Consider the following 20,919-nt stretch of genomic DNA (forward strand, 5'->3'; position numbering starts at 1 on the left):
CTGTCAAAACTTGGCATTTGTGTATTCTGGTCTGTATCACTTAATGAGATTAAAGAAGGCATGGGCGGCTTAGAAACGATTCAACGTTCCACAGGGTGTGCTTTTTAAAGACCATCAATTATCTGAACTGATTTTCAAATATGGCAAAAAGCACTGATATACTGTATATAGACATTGGGAAGACGTATGGTGAAAAACATTTGGAAATGTTCGACCAGGTGCATTTGGTTAACATTTTATTGAACTACATACACCCAGTCAGCACGAGATTAATACAACTAAATGACACAAACCTCCTGGTGTCATCATCCGGGGCGCGTCCTCTTTGCGTGCGAACCCACTGCTCCAGTTGCTGCATCGAGCTTGTCCGACTCAAAGTCCGTTCCGGCTCGTAGTTTGGACTTCGTTGAGGAGGAACTCCAGGGTAGTCAGGTGGCCTGGGTTCACCAGCTCCGTTGACTTGGGGGCTCTGGTGTGAGCCATCAATCTCTGTCGAGCTGCGTGGCATTGCGAGCTTGACTGTGATCGCTGGTGTTTGGGCTGGCTGCATTTTGATACTGTTGATCTTGGTGAGGGGGCGATTGGGGTCGGCGCCATCTTTCTGGAAGCCATAGCGCTCGGCATCTCGCTGCTTCCTGTCCTCTTCCGGCATATGCCCGCGGTCCGCCTCGCGGTTGCGCTCGTTGTTCTCAATTTCGGGCTGTGTTAACGGTGGCTTGTGATTGGCCACGTGATTAACCTCCTGAGGGCCACACTGTTCCACTTTTAGTTTGTCCAACCTGATAATGACAAGGGAACAAATACAAATGAACTCGTCCGCACTGACACGTGACATTGATAAGACATCTGCATTTCCAGTGTTTCCCAATTTTTATTGATCCAAGGCACCCATTTTACATAAGAAAAATCTCACAGCACACCACCATAAAAAATGTCACAAAAAATATTAAGTGCTAAAAGTATGATGCGCTCGTCTTAATTTACTCACGGGGCACTCTGCTATTGCTTTGAAACAATGAGAAAGCATGAAGATGAGCTGCACAATGCACAATATTCCAGCTGCCAGAGGACACCAGGTATGTAAACTGAAATGTGATATCTCCAGGGAGAGAAAAAAAAAATGCCTCTGCCAGGGCATGTCTGAAAGGTGGTGCTCAGCAGCTAGAAATCCATTTGCAGTTCACCGCAAATCTCTACTTCATTGGGAGGTCTCTGGAGGTAATTGACACCGCCGCTCCTTGGCCTTAGATGGACTCAAGGTCATCGCTTCAACGATGAGCAAATTCCTCTTATCAGGCCGGTTTAGTGGGTCAGCAACAAAAGCGTTTGGAGGGGCATTTCCTTCCGAGATTGCGCTTGAACCCATTTAAAGAGCTACCACAGTCGCCTCATCTCTTATAAAGCCTTAACCTACCTACCTGAAATCACATGGAGCCCATAAAAAAAAGTGCAGTAATCATGCACTTCTGCAGTTACTACACAGTAGTGTCGCTATACTTGACTGCCTTTTAGCAGCATTACACTTTTCTCAGCGCCATTTGCTGGATTTTAGGCTGAGCAGCACCGCGTAGCTACAAAGTACTTCATTACGCCTCTGCTCACCCATGCTTAAAGGGCATTACGCGGACAGGCAGCTGAATAACATTTAACACAAAATGGCATTTAACACAAAATGGCAAAGACTATCATCGCTACTGATGAAAGCTGTGCCCAGTGTTAGATGTACTGCTCACTGTGTTCATAGGCCTGAAGCAAACATTTGTTTACACGCTACCCATCAAATGACATCGCCCATATAGTGAAGTGACCTTCAAGGTCAATGCTTCTTTCTCGAACACAAAAAATAGAAAAGCCAAATGTCGGTGGTGAACCGTTGCCAAGCATCTTACATTCAGATTTCAGCACACGTGCGTGACACAAAAATGAAGGAATACTCCAAAGGGACAAAATAGGCAGTTTTGAATGTGTTGCGCAATCACCGATGACTTACAAACCTTTTGACAGGGTCGGAATGCACAAGTGCGGCATCCGTCATCACTTTCATCCAGGACTCCATGTCTTTGGCTGTGTCCGTGCAAAAGTAGTATGTTCGCATGTTGGGATGTGTTGCCTGCGTGACAAGGTTTCTGAAAGAGACAACTGAGAATTTGAAAACGCACTTGCAAGATTAGAGCAGCAGATTTGCTAAAATCATACTTACCGGGCCGTGAATCTTATTGCAGACATGTTGCTGCATGCTTCCAATGATGCCTCCCAGCCAGCAAAGCAAAACATTCAAGTGTGACAGAGAAATAGAATGGTTATCGGACAACCCCCAATTCCCTGCTTGCCAGTTTCTGAAAAAAATACCCCATTACCCAAAACACGATGCGGAAGATTTAGAGCAAAGAAACAGCAGCTGGTCATGTCCTGCTCTTGCATTTGCCTCGTTACCTCAACTGCCTCTCTTAACGCATGTGACCAGGTTGGAAAAGAAGTGGGCTGACTCCTTGCTGTCTGTGTCTTAGTTGTGCTTGGCAGGAGTACTTGTTGACTTTCAGGGTTTAGGAAAGACCCAAAATCATAACCGTACACGCTACTGTGAACCCATTTTATGTGACCACTGCCCTGCAGCAACGCAGATTTCCCATATCTCTGAATGTTTCGGCTTGCGATGGACATTGCATTATTGCTCTTCAAATGTCAATGACAAAGAAAGGACTTGTTGCCACTTTCTGGATAACAGTAATCACAGCAAAGTACATTTTGGACTTAAGGCCCCTCCTTTGTTCATGTTTTGCTTTTCCTCAGAAATGTGTTTGTTTGCCTCAAAACCTCATTAATTGTTTGATGGTTGAAAGCACTGACCTTGAAGGCGTACTTTCTGGTGATGTGATCATCAACAGACAGCATGGATATATGAAAGCTTGGAAGCAGGATGCTGCCAAGTATCCCTTCCTCTTTTTCATCTGCAAGGCAAAAAAAAAAAGAAAAAAAAAGGCGTTTTTAAACAAGGTCGAAGAATAGCGATTTGGATCAACTTAAGGGGGGACACAAATTTACCCAGGGGTCACATTGCAGTTACATTCTGCAGGTTGTGGAAAAGATGTGCATTGATTCAAAGTTCCACACTGCTTTCATCCTCATTAAGTTTACAGACGTGGTTCCATATTGACGATAGAGCGCACTCCACAGGGGGGATTAACATTGAGTTGTGCGTTTTAAGCAAGAACCTAAACTCCCATCTTGATACTTGCAATACCTCTGCAAACAGCAGAACGCGCGCAGGAAAGTAAAACATCAGCACCTCCGAATTGTCATTTACTTGGCCTGTTTCATAAATCACCTTAAGTGACCAGGGAAATGTATTTGTCGAACTTTTTTCCAAGAAAGGGGGGAAAAAAATACCATCTGAAATTGTGAATGATGATTTTTGTAAAACAATTGATCTCCGGTTGGTTTGTGGTCATGTACAAACATTCAGAGCATATTCGACAACAGTAGTAAATCAAATTTCTTTTCAACACACAAGGGCATACAATTACCGGCCATAAACTGATACTGCACAGGATCGAAAGTCAAGTTTAATTGGCTGATAAACACGATCGAGAGCTGTTGGTTTTGGTTTGATGATAGGAGAGAGCATGACCACACTTCCTACCCACTCTCTGCTGATGGATACAATTTCTCAACATGCCCATCTGTGTAAATCCTTTGGGGCCAGTCCTTCTGTCTATGGCTTTTGTCAGTCAGTGGGCGGAAAGAAGGCAATGGCACTGTCAGACAGCAGAAACAACACAGACTCGATGTCATCCTGATTAGCGGAATGACCGGGTCTGCATTAATTGAGCAAGCAGAATCAGCAACAGCGGAATAGGAGATTCTGTGAATCAGCTGCCTAACAGCAATCCTGCAACAAAGGAGCTGGGGAAAAAGTGATTTAATAGAACAGCTAATCCAGACTAAAAAAGTAATAAATATAAATTAATCGATATCAAAAAGGTTTTGTATTAAAGGTGAGGCGTCTGCTAAAATAAAGCCAAACGAACTATTAATAAATATGAAAGACAGTTTATTTATCTCCTTGGAGTTATTAACTTTCATGTGGACTACACTTAAGGACTTAACTAGACACAATATAATCACTCGTTCCAAAAGTATCAATATTTCAGACGTTCCAATCCTGTGTAGTAATGGTGACTCATTATCAGCCTCAACATCTTTCCAACCGACAGCTTGGGAGCAGAAATAGTCACGATGAGAATCATCAATCTGGATCTAAATCCATTGGTTGGATAGTAATGCCGCTAACAAAGAAACAAAAAAAAAAGTCTGATCAAACATTGGCAGAGATAGGGTGCACGCTTTTGGTCGCTTGTTGGGATTACAAGGGCGTCTGTAAATGTCGTCGGGAAAATTTAAGGATTCATGACAGGGGAACCGCAATGTGAGAGGAGCCTGGCTGATTCCTGGAAACTCGTTTCACAACTCTAAATCGGTGTGAAAGCCATTTTCCAGCTTAGCTCCTTTTGTCAAAACCATGTTTGGAAGGCATAATCCAAGCCATGTTTCTTACATAGCCATTCCAACGGTCTCTTTGGATCTTGTACAAGCACAGGGATTGAGTCCAGCTAAACAGAAGTGGCCCGGGGCATGGCTTAAGGAGAGACTGCAGGGCACAGTTGCTGCAAGCAGTAGCATTGAAAGATGCGTTTAGTTGGAATGACTCACCTCTGTAATAGAAGAGACACAAGTCTGACAGCACAAACCACCTCTTTTTCCACAGCTTCATCCCGGTGCTGTCCTGCAAAGACATCAGAAGAGTCTCAGATACATAGTTGGCTACCAAAAAAAAAAAATATTATTTCAATTGGAGAGAGCATTTAAGGTTCTCACTTAATTATGATGGGATATGACTCGGCATTTGACTACATTTTTCTTGAGTAATAAAGTAGAAAATGAATGGCTTTTAAAACATTGTTTTGTTTTTAATAGAGAGAAATTTTCACCGAATGGTCTGAAATCCTGTTTCAACGCAATAGATGTTGAGCAGAAGAATAATGCCTGGAGGGTTGCCATAGCAGTGGTTTAGGTTGGTAGGTGAAATTAAAGATAAGTCTTTCAGGATAACAATGAAATACTTTTCAAAAGAAATTAGTCAAAGTCTCGACAAGATATTGAAAAATGTGCTCCGCCAAGCTGTTCTTAAAATGTTCCAGCAGAAGCTTGAGACAACGTTCAGACTTTAACTCAGGGGTGTCAAACTCATTTTTTGTCGCGGGCCACTTCAGAGTTACGGCTTCCCTCGGAGGGAACGTTATTTCTTGCCCATGACAATTTGACATTTCGGTACAGATTTTAGCAAGGATCATGAAAGTTGACGCAGATGATTTGCTCCAGCGGGCCACATAAAATGATGTGGTGGGACGAATCTGGCCCCGGGCCTTGACTTTGACATCGGTGCCTTCACTGGACTGAATTCAAAAATAAGTATTTCACTGTCCCCTCAAAGGGACACTTATATGTCACCAATGAAATCGCTGAAGGGTTTAGATGTTTCCTTCAACAGACTTAAAAGGACTTCAATTGCTTCTCAGTTTCACAGAGGCAGGAAAATACGTGAAGATTCAGCTTTTATTCAGCGTCGCTGAGTTGTTGAGCTTGATCTCCATCACCCTGATTGAGCTCCTAAAGAAACAGCAGCTGGCAGCACAACCAAAGGAAGCCTTCGTGCATTGAAAGGACGCGGCCGGGAGGCTGCAATCAAAGCTAAATGAGTCTGCCACTGACGCCTGAGAGTCCTTTCTGGCAAACGAGCGCCTCGAGCATCCCCTTTTCACCCCGGCTGCTGCAAGCAGGAGCCCTGATGAAGGACCGCTATTCAAACAGTTATGTAGATATAAGCAGCAAAAGTGTACTAATAAATCCAATCTTCTATGGCATCAAATACATATCTTATACCTGATAGTTTATCATGCATATAAAAAGTCTACACCCCCCCTTTCAAGTCAAGATGGTGCCCGAGTAGGCAGCCGTCAGCAAGTGCTCTCATGAGCCTTGCTTTTTTTTGTTGTTTTTGCGTTTGTTTTGTCACTTTGTGTTGTTTACGTCGTGTGGACCTGATGTGGACTTTTTTCAGCATTTTTTGGCCACGACATTCATCAAGGAGGAGACTCCGTGCTCGGTGGTTGCGCCTTCTCGGCAGCATGGGTATACCAGCACTGTTTTTGACTGGGAGGAATGTCGGCGCCATTTGACTGTCGTTGCTGGACAGTCCGGGGCGCTTGTGTCTTGCGCCTGTAATGGGCAGCATTTTTCACAGCCCCGCTTTGTTCAGCGGAGAGATCGGTGCTGTTGAACGGTCTGCGGCTGGATGGATGTAAGGCTTGAGGAGCCGACGATGAGAAGAAAGGAGCGTTAGAGCGCAGCGCCGATGCGGATATGGATCTGGGAGTCGCGGCTTGGAGTTTGAAGCCGATTACGTGGGACAGGAGAAGTGAACTCATCTCTTTTCGTCAATGGACGCTACAGCTTTGTGTTTGCTTTCAAAACTTAGCTTGTAGCAGACGTGTGCACATTTTCAGCATGACGTCTCTGATCCACTGGTGAAAGGACACTTTGATCCTCTCCTCTTTCATCTAGAACTGCTTCAGACAAAGTGTATGCAGAAAAGTGGTGAAGATTGCACGACTGTCTGTGCCCTATGTGTTGTGTTGTGTTATTTTTGTTATTTTGACTTCAAAATGGCGCCGCGAGAGTGGCTGCCTTTCCAGCAGCTCCTATATTTTGTTGTTCTACTTCTTCCTTTCATAACTTTGCTGCTGTGAATTGGGAATTTCTCCATTGCGAGACTAATAAAGGTTTTCTTATCTTATCTTTCAAATTCCATGTTTTGGTGGAAAAATGATTTCAAAACTATTCACGTGATCTATAACCTATCCAAAATAACTGAAAAATGTAAAAAAAAAAAAACTTTGAGAGGATAAGTAAAAAATTAACTGACAATGTCGTTGCAGAGGTGTGAACATGTTATAACTAGGGATGTGGCTGTGCTCAGAATTTTGCAATCGCATTCAAACACGTGTTTAACGGATGTCAGCACACGCCCGCCATTATTTAAATAATGTTTTCATACAACAAAAACTTTGAACTGTGGTGTGTCTTTCTATCGCCACTGTAAATCTGAAAGGGAATAAATACTCTGCTGATTTTTTTTATGACTTTTCCAACATTTCTCTATCGAGCAATAAAAACAAAGCCCCAAGGCCATTATGGTGCAGTTTTTGCGAAAGACCATGAAAACGTTACTTCTAAATGAACACCATCAGAATCAGTGCACAGAAAATAACTCGCACAAACAAAAGCGTTTTGTTTACCTGTTTATAGAGCCAGTCCCTCTTTATAACGGGAGCGCTGGGATTCCTCCTGATAGAATTTGATCTCTTTCCAAAATTATGAAGTTTTTTAGGCGGTCTTGATGCCTACAAATGCAATGTATATGTCAGCTGTTATTTTCCAAAAAGACCGTGTTAAAAGACATCAAAATTTCACCTAGTTCTATTTTCTGGTCAGAGTTGCCCCGTTGTGTATGTTACTCACCCTTGCTGCTGCGCCGGATTGGTTTGCGGCACAGTCCGAGCCGCCCGTGTTGTTGGAAGCCTCGCTCATGGTGCTTCTTGGCTGTTCCTTTTTTTCATTCACTGGCACTTTGCCGGCAGATCTAAACGTGCACACAAGCCAAGCAAGAGCACGTGAGGTCCAATTTTGCAACCCCAGTAAAAAGGTAGCGAATAGAAGCAGGGCGGCCTCGATTTTCTAATGACCCATCAGCCCACTACAGTACAAACGTTTGTGATGAGATCTCAGCTTAGAACAAAGAATAAAGCCAATTCCACCAACGGTCACTTGAGGGAAAAAAAAAAATTCCAGTGGTTTGAGAATGCTGACGTAGCGAAATCCAGCCGTAGTTGAGGTAAATCACACCAGAATGCCTGTTATATGAATCTCATCGCACTTTCAGAAAGCCTGTCATCGGGTTGAACGCCATGTAAATCAAGTTGTGTCTGGCCCATGGGGATGTCCTACATTCTTTAGGTGGGGAACAACGTTGTAATCTCGTGGAAACATGACACCACAGTGCAGCAGAAGCACTGAAACGCTGACAGCAGTTTGGGTCGGCGACCTCGTACGCTGCTAACTCCGTTTCACAAGACAAACTTGCTCATTTGATGCTGGTGACCCCAAAGACTTCCGATTGCATGGCATCATGCATGAAAAGGAGCCGAGGAATACTTTTCCATTCATCCCATCGCTGATTTCCTAGGTTACGCGGGAGCCCGAGACTATTACAGGGGCAAAGACACTCGGATTCCATGCTGTCATTGTCAAGGTGCACACACAGGAGAGACTATAACATGGAATGACATCGTCTCGGTTAAAAATAAATAAATAATTTCAAATAAATAAATAAATAAATAGATGCAGGCACCACCCACACGATACTTAATCTCATGCAGCACGGCAACATGTTTAACACGTACAATTACAGATTCAAAACAATCTGCTGATATTTGCTTACCTGTATTTCGAGAAGATGTTACTGTTTGGCTTTGTTCGTCACAAGATGCAGTGACATTTTTTTTTTCATTAAAAAGATGACATAACCACTTCATGACCACTCTTTTAGATTACCCTTTATTATCAAAAGATTGCTGTGTCAGGGGAATGAATAATAAATTCAGTTCTATTCAGAGTTGAAGTCCTGTGATTGACAAAGCAGCTGACTAATGCTCCTTTGAAACACAGTGGACACAATTTCCAACCCGAAAATAATTTCCTGTGAAAAGTGATGAGTGGCCACTGAGGTTTGCCTCCTCGGGTTAATGAGCTCAGAGGATTTGCTGCACTAGCAGTGAAAAATGACCCACAATCAATGATGTGTCAACTGACCATAAAAACACAGCGGAAGGGCCATCAAGGGAAGAGGCACTGTGAAATGTATTTTATTCATGTATTTAAAAACAACAAAAGGGAAAAAAACTTATGTCGATGATTAAGTTTTTCTCCTATCGTTAAGAACTTTAGATGTTTACTTTTTAAATCTTTAGAATGTGGCATGCCGATAATGATGTCGCTCTCTTTTGGCTCTTTTCCACCGCACTCGTGCTAGCGCTAGTTCCGGGCCAGTGCCCAGGTTAGCAAAAGTTCTTTCTTGTTCCACCACCGAAATTGGCTCTAGCTCTTAGCTCTGGTGCTTGAAACTGGTGCTTAAGATGGCCCCAATTATTTGTTAGGCCAGACTGTACGTCAAGGGGCAGTGGGCGGGCTTATCATGACGATCGCAGATGTAGAGGATTGACTGCCTGGACACACGAAAGTTTTAGATTAACTGTTGAGCGGTGAACGCCGGTACGATTGTGTCCCATCAAAAGAGCAATCGCGGATGTGCCCAGATAGCATGCGATCTCCGACTCGCAGCCACCCTCGTGATCATCTACAATGATTAGGAAGGATATCAGTGTTTGCTGATTACATGTCCCTGACTATTATATATTACATACAAGTATAATCGATGCTACGCTATGTTGCCTAGCAGATGCTAATAGCGCATTATTATTATTATTATTATTAATAGCGCAGGCGCTCGTGGGTAAATGTCGACATAAGCAGTGACGTTTGGATGGTTTACGATGATGTAATTACGTAGCTCCGACTTGGCTCTTTGCTGATGGAAACACATTCTTCGTAGGAACTTGTTGAACACCAACGAAGCACAGCATTGGCCCCGGCGCCGAACGAGCACCAAGTTTGTTTTAGTGGAAAAGGGGTATTTGATGCTCATTTCCCATCAGCTTCTTGTGTCGTGCTTCGGAGATAATCGTTTAGGCCACTGTAATCAATGACAATGCAGTGAAATAGAAACATTCTGGTGTTGTATGATTGCTAGTAGAAGGTGAGGAAACGATTTTTTAACATCCCTCCCAGGAGCTATACATATTTTTATTACAGTGGACTGAGCAAAACCGAAAGCATTAAAGTACAGTGGGACTCCCAAAATTAACAAAGGAGAAGTTTTTCTTTTTGTTTTTTGCTTTTATTTGTGGTGCCTCCATAGAATGGTAACATCAAACAGACTATATACGAGAGAGTATACACGAGAGTATAGCGGCTCAAACGTGAAGCCATCTTCCTTGTGTTTGCCACTGTGTTGGTTTATGGCCATTAAAATTGTTTTACAACTAGAGACCACTTGACTTCCATTGACATTTAGAAGGTGACATTAAAGATGGTCAAACGACTGTTCAAGTAGCTTCAGAGTGGATTTTCTTCAACCTTATAAGGGTCCATTCTAAAGCCAAAGACATTGGCTACATTGTACTTGGTTGTCAGAATTATAGTGGACGCAACCAAGTTGTTTTCGACAATACTTTGAGGCCCCCCGTAACGTCATTCCCAAGCATTTCCTTCATCTCAAACATGAGGCACGTTGCAGTCGGGCCGTGTTGCATACGCAGGCTTCTTTTCAAATGTACTTTAAGTCACAGACACGCATGCCAATCACAAAGGTGAAAAAAGATGTCTCACTCCTACACAGGTTAGTGTTACAGTGTAATTCATTAATATGACAAATGCTCTGATTAAAGGATGGAACAAGCTCAGTGACTACATTTTCCAGGACTTTCTTTGCGTCCCCGCACTGAGCTTTCCGCTACCTTTTCCAGAAAACCTCCAAACCGTACTAGGTTAAGTAAGGTGTAGATCAACTTTGCATCTCTTTCAAAAACAAACCCCAAATGAAAAAAAATAAAAAGAAAAGAAAAATCATCTTATAATTTTCCCAAAATAAATGAAACAAGCAGCATTAGAAGCACTGGGACTTTAAATCTTTCTGAAAGGTTTCCAACTGTAAAGAGAGAAAGCCAAATTAAAATATGATGAAAAGCAGATTGCGCTATTGAAACCGTGTGCTTTAAACTGCTCTGCTGCTGTGTGGCCTGTCATTAACAAAGCAAACTATCACTTATGCCCACGAGGCTTGTTCCTTTAGATCACTGGTCACTGCATTAGTGTGCGTGTGTGCACGTGTGTCTATTAGGGTCAGGAAAGATAACAGTGCCAATGAGCCTTGGTGCCCTGCGTACAGTGATGTGTGGGCGCTAGTCGGGGGGGGAACTGGACTGAGACTGGCTGAGGGTGCATTTTAAAATGTCCACACAGCGTTTCTAAAGAAGGAACGACCACCTTTGTTTGGTATTGGACCAGACCTTTTTTTTTCTTTTCTTTTTGGTGAACAAAAGACCCTGGGATCAGAACATGCTGTCGAACTAAGCGGTGAAGCACAATTTCCAGATATTTGGAGAGCTCAACAAGCCTGAGCGCATGACTGTGTCTCTGTTCTGTCCAAGTAAGCAACAAGGCGAACTTACGCTTATAGCAACACGCTTCTTCGGCACAGAACCACAATGTGCAATCCAACTGGTATGTTATCAAGCAACCTTTGCAGAGTCAGAGCAGGACTGGATTTGGTGTTCCCGTGGAAAACAGTCAATACTATGGATTGTATGGTAGTGATAAGAGAGATTTATCTAGCAGCTTTATTATTCATTTATTTGTATTTTTTTTTCAAAAAGCTAATACTGCCTGTGTCCTAAGAAATTTTCCAGCTCCTTACGTTCTGCTAGCTGTTAGTGAAGACTTGGATGAACACAACAGACTTGACTTTGTAATGTAAATGCAGAACAGGTTATCAGGCAAGGCGGCATTCAAATCACTCACTGAGTGTTAGTGTGCATCAACAAGGCGTCTCATCACACCGACACGCTCAAGTGCTTTACATAAACACACATGTTCATGGTATGCTAGCAGCCAACGGTGTTTTACCTGCTACGCGCTGGATGAAACATTTTTCCACAATACACACTACAAAACAGAGGAAAGAAAAGTGTGTTGAGTCTCTGTCCTTTAAGTCAGTTATTGGCAGTATGGTGATTTTCGCATGAACAAGGTACTGTATAGTGGAACCTCAAAGAAGAAAAATTGTCTGTGACTGAACTTTTAAGTAAATTGCTAGCATGTACTGTGAAACAATTTAGCTAACCATTAGTAAAAGTTAAAACCAAATGACAGTGAGAGAGATGTCCAAATATTTGCTGTAAGCATGCACATGATCATGTGGATGACTAAAAACAGGTTGAAACATGTACAGTGAAGACAGAATGCTGAGAACGTCTTTGTTTGCGGTGGGTCAAGTCCGTTGGACACCTCAGCATGAGCAGCAAAGCAGGAAGCGCAAATCAGAAGTGAAAGATGTTTATGACATAAAGCTGTCTTAACACTCAGAAGCAACATTAGGAACAGAAAGTGGCATCGCACCAACAGCTGACACACAAGACATATTAGCAACCGCAGTGACAAGGAAGTTAATCAGGAGAACAGCCTGCTCTGAACCCTTGAAGAAACTTTGAGAATAACAAATGATAAAGCGCTTCTGATGTCAGGTCACTTGTGATAGTGGGCCTCTTTTTTACTTGATCGAAATAGTTTCTGATGGCCTCTGAGAGTAGGATGTGGTGAAAGCTTAAATGCTGGATGTTTTCCATTTTGGGATTTTTTGTTTTTTTCTAAGAGTAAAATGCAAGGTTTGTACTTGATGTTGGGGGTGTGTGAGGGAGGCTTGTTTCCAATTGATATGACATTTTGCACCAGCATGTTGTGCCTATTTATGTCAAAAGCAGCAGAGAAGTGAGAGTAACACAGCGAGGGGAGAAATATGACGAGAGAGTGCAGTGTGACGCTTCTCGTATGACAAGAAGCCTCACAAGCGAGCATTCAATCCATTTCTGCTAAACTAAATGACTCTGGGGAATGTGGTGACACCAAATAGATTGCTGAAATACAGTACTACAGACTTACACTGAAGATTTATAACACTGAGAGTTACTTCTTGGGGACTGATTAATGCAAAGGGATACCAGCTTAATACTCACTTCTGAAATAAGAAATTTACTCAAATTATCTTCAATAGTGTTATGATCAAATCTTATAATTGATTTATGTGAAGACACTGATCACAGTTTGTCACAATAATTAGGAAATAGAAAAATGTCAATATGCAGGAACACTTTTTCCGACAAGTTTACATTGTCATAAGATCACTTCAATTTCCGAGGTAATCAAAATATCTCATCACTTGTGAGCGTAACTTAAAACAGGCTAGCGGGCTACGCAATTCCATCCCGCAAGGGAGCAGCGGTAATCAGCCGTTTTGCTGAACTAGTCTAATCATATGAACGGAACATTGGAAGGGGATACTTACAGTATGACTTCAGCAAAGGTCACCAACTTGTCCAGGGTCGAGAGGGACTGCAATGTGGACGATCACATTCCGACTGAGTGATGTGTACGCAATACAAAGGCCGTTTTAGTTTCATCCCTTATCTTATAAATAATTGGCACGCGTGCTTAGCGCTGGGAAGAACAACCTTTGACTGATGAGGGCAAAGTTGCAATTAGAGGCAGGGGTGGAACGGCATCGGAACTTTCGACAGAATGCAAGCGGTGCTGGAAATGCAACCCAGTGACTTTCTGGGGAAAGAAAAAAATAAAAATAAAAGACTTACTGTTCGTTGATGACAAAGATGCAGTTGTCTTGAGAGGGCGAGCCTGAGACGGGATGCTTGCAGGTCACCTTTCGCTCATTATGGCTGTGAAACAGAGTGGAAAGGAGATAGAAAAGGTGAGAAAGTGTCATCTATATTGGACAGCAGCGTGGACATTTTATATGCCTTGTAAAGCTGTAAGCTTCAGTGCCTTCCAGTGGTCATAAAAAACCCGATTTATTTTGATCTTTTTTTTACTAGTTGTGAAGTTCAATACTCGGGGACAAAGTATTGCAAAACAGTCAAATATTCTGCCTATCAATCATATCTTTATTGGTGTGAGCATTAAGGGAGCAAAAAATAAGTTGTTTAAATTATATATATATATATACACACACACACACACACACACACACACACACACACATATTTGTAATCAACCAATTAATCAGTTATCAGAATTTAATTCTGCCAAATATCGGAATCGGTGTGGGCCTATTAAACAAAAATCGATATCAGTTGGGGCCTATTTTTTACTGCATCTGTGAGAACCTGATAATAGTAATGATGATGAGTAGATTTCCTTCAGGTGAAACAATACCAATGTACAACTCAGCTCCGCAGTTTGCATTTCAAGAATGGAATCTAAATAGAAAAGGTGAAAACTGTTCCGAACACTTTCTGTAAGGGGGGGGGGGGGGGGGGGCATTTATTCATAAAATATTAAAGGGTCCCCATCAAAAAAAAAACACCAACCCCCCCCTCGATTTCCTTGCCAAAGTTGTTTGAAGAAGAGTGTGTGAGATCGAGAAAGACATACATAGGAACAACTAGCATCACCACGCTTCACTGTCACTCATAATTCAGGTTCTTAACAGTCAAATTTGGAATTATGACAAGTATGCATAACTGATTTAATACCGAGCCTCGGCTCAACATAGCGTATACACACTGTAGCGTTAAGTGTCACTGCTTTGCATTTCGGTCATGGTAGTTTCGTAACTTAAGAAGGTTGTCAATATAAAGTCACGCCCGACGTGAGAGGGTGCCGGAGTAATTAAACAAGAATTCACACCACATAAGTGAAGAGAAGCAATGTCAACAACCGTTGATGAGCCTGTGGCCTCCTCCATGTGCTTTTACATTTCAACTCACTCGTGCTGCACCATCAACAGAAGGCAGTCAAGCTGCAGCCCAAAAATAACACAGCCTTTAAACACATGCTTCTCGTGTGCTGAAAAGAGCAAATACCAAGAGTGAAATAGAGGGTTTGGTTTCAGTTTAGCATGGAGAGTAATAGTCTCCACAGTTCGGGTCCATAATTACAGGAGGCACTGTTGGCTGCAGAGCTCCATGTGCAGTCTGGGGACAGACAAATGGCACCATTATTCACTAGTACCCCTTCATGCGTACCGTATGGCTCATAGGTTAACTGGCTCTTGAAAGAATATATTGATGGACAGTCTTAGAAGCACAAAAGTAAGATTTTAAATTGGCTAACCCGAATACAGCACATTTAAACATTTCGCATGAATCGGTGCATTTAGCAGAAGACAAACAGAATATGGGGATGAGTCCAGCTAATTTCTGTCAAAATGTATATTGGCCACTTCAAATGTCTTTCTTGGGCATTTGCGGCTCCTTTAAACTTTGCTCATGGTTTATCAGACCTTTTGCTTGAGACCAAAGGGCCACAAATGACATTTGAGAACATGCGCCAATTGTCCATTGTTCAGCCCATGAAAAAACAGATTGATAAGAACTTTATCTGAAAAGCAGTACAAAACGCAGCAATAGCAAGCCGACAAAGAGCATTTTCTTCCTCCGTTCCAGGCTTGAACTGTGTGACCACATTGCTCCGTCTCTATGGTTACGACAAATACTTGAACTTGATATAGCGTTGCGGGATTGACCGAAAATTGCAATGACCTTGATGTAAATGAGTTTGCCAAGTCTGCGGGTTTCTCATTGCCAGATTATGCACTTTGGAGAACAGTGGAACATTTTAAGTCTATTTGTTATGTTTAATCCCACTCCCTCAATATGAGTTCTATAGCATCTCAACCACAACGATATAACTCACCCCCTGCTTCTTACCTTTAGGGGTAAATGAAAAGAAAAACATGTAGGAAAGATCTGCCTTTTGAAACTTCCCATTTTCTGTGAGCTTTCAACTTCAGACTAACCTTGCCCACGAGTTGCAACCAGCATGTCATTTTACCAATAAAGTTCCGTGAAATAAATAAGGAAAGACTGGTAAATGTGTATACAGGCATGCATGGAAGGGTGAGTGTTTTTACGAGGAGCCGTGTAGCAGCACAAAGTCAATATTCACATAGAACGAAGCTATTTGAGGAGGTCCGCAACATTCCGAACAAGGACGGGTGCTAAGCCTCCGTGGCAAATATTATACAGCTTATACTGGAAGTATTGTGTCGTGTGGGGCCGGAAAAGAAAGAATGGGATATTTTAGCAAATAAGTGCATGTGTCAATCTGCACTCTGACTCAGCAGCAATGTGGCAAATAATTGCTCATCTTTGCCATAATGTCCCAAGTAGTCTTCATTTGTTTTTCGCCGAGCATTGACCAGTCCAACAAACAGTAAACATGTACATACACAACACAAGTGGCCGAGGGACACATTGCTAATATTAGGCCACTTGTGACAAAAGTTACAATTACAAAAAATTGAAAGAGGATAGTAAAATTCATGCCTTAATGTAGATTGGTAAAATATGTATATTTTTTCCAAATCACATCTCGTGACTAAACTTAGCAACAACGTCATTTAAAATGGTCGCACATGTGATGAGGGATGTGGTCTGTGGTCCCCACAGTCAGCATTAGGTTGGGAAGTTACTTCACCAAAGGCAACATATGGTAACATTTTTGCGCTTCACAAAGAGCAAAAACACAACATGGTCTTCACTTTTTGTTATTTATTGTTGTTTTCAAGCGGAAGAAGTTGGCTACGGAGCTGGCCGAAAGACACCTTTTGGCATCAGCTGTAAAAGAGGTGGAGAACTTGGCCAAGCATGACGAGCTGACTGCCTCACAGTGGGGAGGGCGGGGCAGCCTCTTGGGTTCCGGACCGTCTTGTCCATAATAATGAGCAGTGAACTGCAGTAATGGGGATCTTGAGGTCTAGGGTCAGCACCTCACAGGACTTGGTTTTATTGTTCTGGCTGGGTCTTTGATCCGTAACTTCTCTCCCTCTACTATGTCAAGCACTAACAACTAAACACTCACCACACTTGGAAGTGCCCTAACAGCATATCATGTTTTTGTTTTTTTAACAGAGTGTGGGGGCCCTACTGGCAGATTCTTTGTGGAATTATTTAAGTTGAAAATCAAGCTAAAACTGGAATTGTTGCTTTACATGCCTTCTGGGCAATGAGAGGGGAATTCCGAATGCTTGAGCTAAAATGGAAAAACATGATCACCCACCACTTGGACATTTTTAACTGATCACCTGATCCTATTTGAAGTTTTATAGTATAGTTGAATAACACAAAGGCATCGTAAGATGAGAGCTGCTTCAAGACAACTGCTGCTTTTCGGTGCCAGTCAGGGCATCCTGCCTGCCTCGCTTAGGACATCCTCTCAGGACAGCAACTACCTGGATTGGTTGCTTTAATTACCAGTTCTCACAGTGCCCGGTAGGATCGCATCTTCTGGCAGCGCGCTGCGATGGTCAAATTGTATGACCTTATTAAATTAAGTCCACACGATAGAGAAGCCAGGCTCCTCACACCATAACCTTTTTTCCTATCCGAACAAGCCACACTCAGCTCTCCATTCACGTCGGCTGGGAGGCATTTATTGCCTAATCACCCAAATCACACTGCTTGTGTGAATCTAAATGAAGGTGACACATTATCATTAATAAGTGTTACTATGTAACCTCTAAGTTTGAACGTAATATGTTTCAAAATGCTTTTCGGCCGCTATTTTTCTCCCCACGGGGTGGAGAGGGAGGCAATTAAAAAAAAAAACATCCCATAGGAAATAATGGATGTACAAATCAGTAACATTGACTTCAAACCCGTTGCCAATCATTTGCCGCTTGCATATTAGAGGTCTCCTGAGATTTTGTGAGGTCTTTCATGATATTCTGACATCTCATGATATTATGCATGGCACCAGTGTGTACGATGGATATCCGAAAATAACCTCATGAGCATTCAACTCAACTAGCCACATTCATTGACAGGTGGAAGGTCTCAGCTGGTTCATGGTCTTTCAGTGGTGACACATTTACTTGTAAAAGCCCATAAATCTAACCCTATTAAACATGAGGGGACATAAGATAGTGCCATGCCACCAGGTAACTGCCCTGAACTACCAATGAAAAGAGTTTAACTGCAGAGAAACTCCTCAATACCACATGGACATTGACAAGAGGTATGAATAGCCTTCCTCACAAAAGCTGGGCTGAATAAGCAGAATAGGCGGTTTGGATGAGGGCATGTGGGGGGCAACAGAAGAAAAGGCCAAAAAGACAAAACAGCTCTGCAGCCCTTCGGGAGCGGCCACCTAAAATGCTGCCATCAAACTGCAACACCATGTACAGATGATATTTCTGAGTATCTTGAAAACGTGGGAAACCCCCACTGCACGTTACCACGGGCTATTCAAGCTTTGACTTTCACCTTTCAACCTTTCCACTTAACCATAGAAAACAGCTGTTCATTCAGGCTACAAATCCGATTTTTTTAATGTCCAAATAATTCAATTAGTCACTCTCCTGAGGCAGTTGTGACTGTGTTAAAACGATGTCAAGGTGACACAGCTGAACAGGCGATTTTCTGAAAGAAAATCTATCTGAAAGAAAAAGGGATTTTTTTTTCATGGGGACTACAACACAGAAAAAAAAGCAGTTCAACAAATTAAGTCTTTTACTGTGTGTAACACACTTTTTTGTACTGTGCTGTATTGGGACATAGACAAAATAAAATACGTACGGTCTTGTGATACACTAAATAGTATTCAGAACTATCTAATCAAGGTCAACCCCTTAAAGAAATATATGAAGACTGAGGCTGGGATACCACAGTGTCATTTAGAAGTGTATTACTGTAACGTGAGCGACAAGAAAACAACATTCTTGCTTCAAACTGAAACTTGACTGGAGCAGTGTGGTAAATAAGGTCATAGGAGAACTTCTACTTGACAAACAGATGATTGGATGAAATGGAGCTGTCGCTGTTTATCCTCTCATGACTCAAAGCCTAAAATCAAATCAGACGTCCCCCCCCCCCCCCCCGCTGCGATTGATGTGTTCGGTCCGGAAAGCTGGCCAAGCAATTAGCGGTGCAACCCTCCTGTACATCTGCATGGCTGCTAATCCGCTGGTTAATGAGGCCACAGCCGCAAATAATTTTATTCATTTGAGTACCCCATCTAAACAGCTCAATTTCCTCAATGGACACATTGGCTGATGTTATGGCCCAATCTTCAATGACAAAGTGCCCCGCCCCCAAGCTCCACACAGACCACCATCAATGTTTCCAACGTTGACAGTACAGTGAACTCAAATGACTTTTTTTTTTTTTTTTTTTTTACTTCCTTTATTGACCGTCTTTTAACTACATTTGGGTCAATGCATAGAGAGTGAGAAATTCTGAGGGCACCTTCAGGGACAAGACAGACATCTGTTTTCACATGCAAACACAACACATTGGATCCAGGCAAAATGTGATGTGTAGTCACATTATACTGCTTGGACACGGGTTTATACTGTATGATGATCAGCTTGGTAACAAGCTGGTAATATCAAGTATGTAAACACTGGCATGGTTCCAATAAAATCATGCAAAACTGCTAACACTATCCAACAAAGAAAACACTGTGGGGAGTGTCTCACTTACGACACTTGATAACATAGTGATGCCGTGTTGATGCGGGTTGTGTGTTGTAGAAAGAGCGAGTGGTTTAATTCTAGACTAAATAAAACCGTAATTAACCGACCAAAAGGCATAACCAGAAATAACTACCATCGCATGCAAGTCTCCTGTGTGAAAACTACGGCTTATAACTGACTGCTTGGAGTTTAAAAAAAACAAAAACAAAGAACCACAAATATGGTGTACAGTAGTACATAATTAGCATGGTAAGCTCAAATTTGCGGGGGAAGACAGTTGAAACTTCATCAATAGAGGCTATCTTATGAGCTGAAGCCGACCGACCCCATCTGACTTTGGAAGCACGGTCGTTAACTTCAAAGAAGACTGGAACAAGCGTCTTGAGCAATTGCCAGCACATGCAATGAGCCATCACCTTTCCAACACAATTCTCATCACGAACTGCTTCGAGTTTTCAATGTTTTTTTTTGTTTATTTATTTGTTTTACTTACAGTACATTAGCCCCCGTAACGTCTGCGTAGGTAACAGGAAGGCTAAAAAAAAGTAGACCAACGTGGACTTCTTTTATCCGGTGGAAAAAAAAACAAGATCGGTACTGTAGTTGGTTTCTTGCTCCGAATTAGACGCGGCGGTGCTTGTTCGCTTCGCAGATGTCCTATCCAGACGTCGTCCTCGTGCCGACTGACGAGCAGCGCGACAGGACTGGAGGCACGGACGCACGCCCGCGCGCGCGCACACACACACACGTACGCACGAGGGCGCGCACGCAAAGAACACAGTAGTGAAACCCGAGGAGCGGTGACGTCACAGGCCGGATGTGTAGCAAGGTGCAGTATCATTTCACGGTAGAGCATGGGGCTGATTAGGAGACACACTCACAGCATGACAAGTCGTAATACTGTCGTTTTGTTTTTGCACACATGAATGGAAACTAATGATGTCAGACAAACGTTAGACTCTTTCAACTTTTTTTAATGACATTTAAAACGCATTGGACTGATATTTGCTCTTATTGTAGTGATGACGAAGCTACGCATGCTTGTGTGTAGTTGTATTAAGTTAAAAGTGGCTCTATTTGTTTTGTCATAAGTGTGTAGGTGATGATGTCTGTGGAGATGGAAGGCAAAGGATCAAAGGAACATCCAGGTGCAAGATTAGGAGTGCTACAGTGAACTCACTGGTTGGCTGAAGTGAAGCAGTCAGTGTGTGCAGTGACTGGGTGTGAGCTGTAGCTGATAGCAGCTCTTGAATGAATGTGTATTGTGTTACCTACTTGTGGGAATAAAGTGATTGAAGAGCATCAGGAACTGTGTCATCCTTCAACCACATACCAAGGCATTATAATATTTTTAGGACTTTTTTTATTTTGACAAAAACGTCGACATCCAAAATTGTTCACAGTCACTGCAATCACTGTTGGACACAAAAGTGTATAATGGATTACAATGCTCAAGGCCACATCTGTCAAACTCATCA

The 20,919-nt window shown here is 42.5% G+C and overlaps 1 protein-coding gene across 12 annotated transcripts in view; it reads right to left on the bottom strand.

The window, feature by feature from the left end:
- Positions 1-20,919, bottom strand: part of LOC147206132 (pleckstrin homology domain-containing family A member 5-like) — a 68,159-nt gene that overhangs the window by 14,169 nt on the left and 33,071 nt on the right. For 9 of the 12 annotated variants that reach the window (XM_086108818.1, XM_086108819.1, XM_086108817.1 and 6 more), the window contains exons 4-10: positions 13,599-13,682; positions 7,579-7,699; positions 7,356-7,460; positions 4,711-4,783; positions 2,848-2,948; positions 1,995-2,110; positions 294-779 (exon numbers count right to left, since the gene is read on the bottom strand). In XM_086108818.1, the coding sequence (XP_085964944.1) occupies positions 294-779; positions 1,995-2,110; positions 2,848-2,948; positions 4,711-4,783; positions 7,356-7,460; positions 7,579-7,699; positions 13,599-13,682 (1,086 nt within the window). The other 3 variants (XM_086108824.1, XM_086108826.1, XM_086108825.1) reach the window with 3 other exon arrangements.

Source organism: Hippocampus guttulatus, chromosome 4, assembly GCF_054856545.1.
Source record: "Hippocampus guttulatus isolate MCC_2025c chromosome 4, RoL_Hgut_1.0, whole genome shotgun sequence".
Lineage (NCBI taxonomy): Eukaryota > Metazoa > Chordata > Actinopteri > Syngnathiformes > Syngnathidae > Hippocampus > Hippocampus guttulatus.